Source organism: Argopecten irradians, chromosome 1 (genome assembly GCF_041381155.1).
Source record: "Argopecten irradians isolate NY chromosome 1, Ai_NY, whole genome shotgun sequence".
Lineage (NCBI taxonomy): Eukaryota > Metazoa > Mollusca > Bivalvia > Pectinida > Pectinidae > Argopecten > Argopecten irradians.
The window spans coordinates 74,935,459-74,939,345 of NC_091134.1; the positions used below are offsets into that span (position 1 = coordinate 74,935,459).

A 3,887-nucleotide genomic window follows, 5' to 3' on the forward strand; every position below is an offset into this window, starting at 1 on the left:
ACATACTTTACAACTATACAATGAAAGTGTCTGTCCTGACACATACTTTACAACTATTACAATGAAAGTGTCTGTCCTGACACAATACTTTACAACTATTACAATGAAAGTGTCTGTCCTGACACATACTTTACAACTATACAATGAAAGTGTCTGTCCTGACACATACTTTACAACTATTACAATGAACTGTCCTGACACAATACTTTACAACTATTACAATGAAAGTGTCTGTCCTGACACAATACTTTACAACTATTACAATGAAAGTGTCTGTCCTGACACAATACTTTACAACTATTACAATGAAAGTGTCTGTCCTGACACAATACTTTACAACTATTACAATGAAAGTGTCTGTCCTGACACAATACTTTACAACTATTACAATGAAAGTGTCTGTCCTGACACAATACTTTACAACTATTACAATGAAAGTGTCTGTCCTGACACAATACTTTACAACTATTACAATGAAAGTGTCTGTCCTGACACACTACTTTACAACTATTACAATGAAAGTGTCTGTCCTGACACACTACTTTACAACTATTACAATGAAAGTGTCTGTCCTGACACAATACTTTACAACTATTACAATGAAAGTGTCTGTCCTGACACAATACTTTACAACTATTACAATGAAAGTGTCTGTCCTGACACACTACTTTACAACTATTACAATGAAAGTTTCTGTCCTGACACAATACTTTACAACTATTACAATGAAAGTGTCTGTCCTGACACAATACTTTACAACTATTACATTGAAAGTGTCTGTCCTGACAAAATACAAGTGTCCAAACTACAAAGGAATTATATAATCCGTGTAAGACTATATATTGATTCAATAAACGGTAAAAGCTTTCCATGTTGGGGTAATGCCACTGTACTTTGGAAGTGATTAACACAATATTGTTTTCAGTTTGAGTTAGAAAACACACACATTCCATTTCTCGCAGAATAGCTTTCTCGATTAAACAATCAGCTATTGTAAGGTAAATCCTAATCGAAAATATGAACTTTATTGGTTATGGTTTTGTTTTGTATAGTGACTATTCTTGTCAATTATGCGGTCTCCATTAACCAGTACACAGATTGCGTCATTATCATGGTGGTAGCGGTGGGATGAGTCTAGTATACAGAACATAATACTTAAGTCAACATGATGGTGGTAGTTGATGCAATGACGATCCAGTTTCTGGGGGTCTAGTACACAGAAAACAGTGCATCATCATGCTGGCGGTAATTGATAGATGGGCGAGGCGGTTTCTGAGGTCTAGTACACAGAAAACAGTGCATCATCATGCTGGCGGTAATTGATAGATGGGCGAGGCGGTTTCTGAGGTCTAGTACACAGAAAACAGTGCATCATCGTGCTGGCGGTAATTGATAGATGGGCGAGACAGTTTCTTGGGTCTAGTACACAGAAAACAGTGCATCATCATGCTGGCGGTAATTGATAGATGGGCGAGACAGTTTCTTGGGTCTAGTACACAGAAAACAGTGCATCGTCATGCTGGCGGTAATTGATAGATGGGCGAGGCGCTTTCTGAGGCGGTGCTCGAGTCTTCACTACCAAAAAGCGGTCATTAGTGTCGGCGCTTCTACGGTCGTAAACGTCAAGGGGGCGGTATTTACGCGGGGGAAGAGGTGGTCGAGATCTCACCGTCCTTTCGGTACGCTTGTCCCGACGCTCTGGCTGAAATATACAAAACATTAGATTGAAAGATGGTTAATCAAACACTGCTATGCTTATTTTGTAGCGAAACTAGAAACATATATAAGGCCTATACATTTTGCTTGCGACATGTTTCAGTGAATTGTGTGTTAAATATTGACAAATGCTAATTAAGTCATTTTTATTCAATGATCTATATATGCAGTTTTTTATGTCTAATAAAGTTTGTGACAACTCACGTTAATCCTTAATAAAAACTTTTCAAACTTTGATAATCAGCTTTGCGTAGTTAAGTTTCTGAATAGGAATTAAATAAATCACTCACCTCCCATATTGGATGAGGTTGTACAAATACTGGCTCAAATGTTTCTATGGCGCGAGCAGGCACCGTTTTGTCGATATAATGTATTACTTCCGGCCTGTGATCGGTTACTTCCGTTGAACATTCATCTTCATGTTCTTCTTCGTCCTCTTCCGGTTGAACTACTTCTACTACAAGTGGAATGTCTTTGTCTGTCATAGGTCTCACGAGTTTCTGATCATCAATAAAGGCAGTTTTGTATTCTCGATGCGTTCGATCCTCTCCCATAAACTTTATACGCCTTGATGACGGACCGGAAGTTGTCGTTGGTGAAGGATCTGGTTCCGTATCCATCCAAGCCGTTTGGGTTCCTGTAGTTTCAGAAAAGTTTATAGCGTTTCGGTTCACATATGTAGTTTTCCTTGTATCTTTATACCTTTTTGGAGATTTGTTGGGTTTTATTTCTTTACGGATGGAATCACTATGACTTGAATCACTGTCCTCGTTTTGTGGTTGCTGAACTATGACGTCAGACTCTCCACTAGCCACGTGAATAGTACTCGACCCTTTGCTGGAAACCCCTGGCTTTTTCGGATTATGAATCACAACGTTCGTCCCCCCTCCTGTTACACGAAGGGTCTCTTTAGGACCGGAGCTTCCCCTGCGTACATTGTCTATAGTTATGTTAGTTGGATCCTTTGAAGTTTTCCCAGTGTCTACATGGAATGAACTTCCCTTCCCAAAATTACTGATTACAAACTTATCGTGTTTCGGGCCCGGCTTTCTTGATGGACGCGAATTTCTCCCGTATCCGTCTCCCATTGTTACAGATAGATTTCGAGGATCCGATCCCCATTTAACGGCAACAGACTTGGACTCGGATCCTATCTCAAATGCAAGTGTTCTTGGTTTTCTCTTCACTGTGTCCTTCACCTTCTCACGAGCCTCTCGCGCGGAATGTGGACGCTCCTTAAGACGCGGACGATCGTTGTATGACACTTTAGAACCACTTTCATTTAGAGCGTGAGATTTTAACTTTCTTCGTGAACTCTCTTTTATTTTCTCTCGTGGAAGTCTGGCAGAACTCGGTCGATCTTTCATCACGAGAGCTTTCTCATCCGTAGATGAATCCGAGTCGTACTTGTCATCGTATTTTCTGGCGGATGCTGGACGTTTCTTCTGCTTTTGGCTTTTTCCCGAGCTGGGTCTCCGACCTCTCGTTATTCCACCTGGTGACCACGCATTCGTCCATGTTAACTCCCTATACAGTCTCTCGCGAACGCGACGCTCAGCTTCAATCACATCACAAAGATGCTTTAACTGAAAGTCGTCAAAACAGTAAATCATTTTGTTAAAGCTGCTAAATAGTTGGTTACAACTTTAGACCCATGCTGAACCAATGTATATACAATGTAACGCCAACACTACATACACACTGGCAACTAACTGTAGTGTTGGTCGATAGGATCTCCTACACGCGTGCTATTGTTCCTTGTCTTTTGAAATTAAACAGTTATGCGTATTGGTTGAAGAATTGTCTATGGCGTATGCGTCTGTCAATGGTTTAAACACATATTCATTGATATTTGCATAAGAATGTCTTTATATAGCCTCAATACACATCACTAGCTTCGTACGGAACAGAGCTCTTTTGATCAATGATTGAATGGGGATTTAGACCGTTTAAGTTTTCAAAAACATAAAATGGCCAAATTGGCCTCTGTACAACCAAATGCGTACTTAGTCCAAATCATATAATGAGTATATGTTAGTGCCAATACTCTAAGCGAGAATCTCAGTAAAAACTAGTGTGCTGTCGTGCAAGGATTTCATTATTATATCGGCCATTTAAATTCCATTTGAATTATTCCGCATGATAAACATCAATGAAGGGTACCCTTATAC

The 3,887-nt window shown here is 39.8% G+C and overlaps 1 protein-coding gene across 1 annotated transcript; it reads right to left on the reverse strand.

Annotated features, from left to right (window-relative positions):
• Window positions 1-366: 366 nt before the first annotated feature.
• Window positions 367-3,610, reverse strand: LOC138308048 (uncharacterized). Its single transcript, XM_069248995.1, has 2 exons — window positions 2,007-3,610; window positions 367-1,702 (listed from the first exon to the last, which is right to left on the reverse strand). Exons 1-2 carry the CDS (start codon window positions 3,327-3,329, stop codon window positions 1,490-1,492), a joined length of 1,536 nt encoding a protein of 511 aa, XP_069105096.1. The 5' UTR covers window positions 3,330-3,610; the 3' UTR covers window positions 367-1,489.
• Window positions 3,611-3,887: the final 277 nt, after the last annotated feature.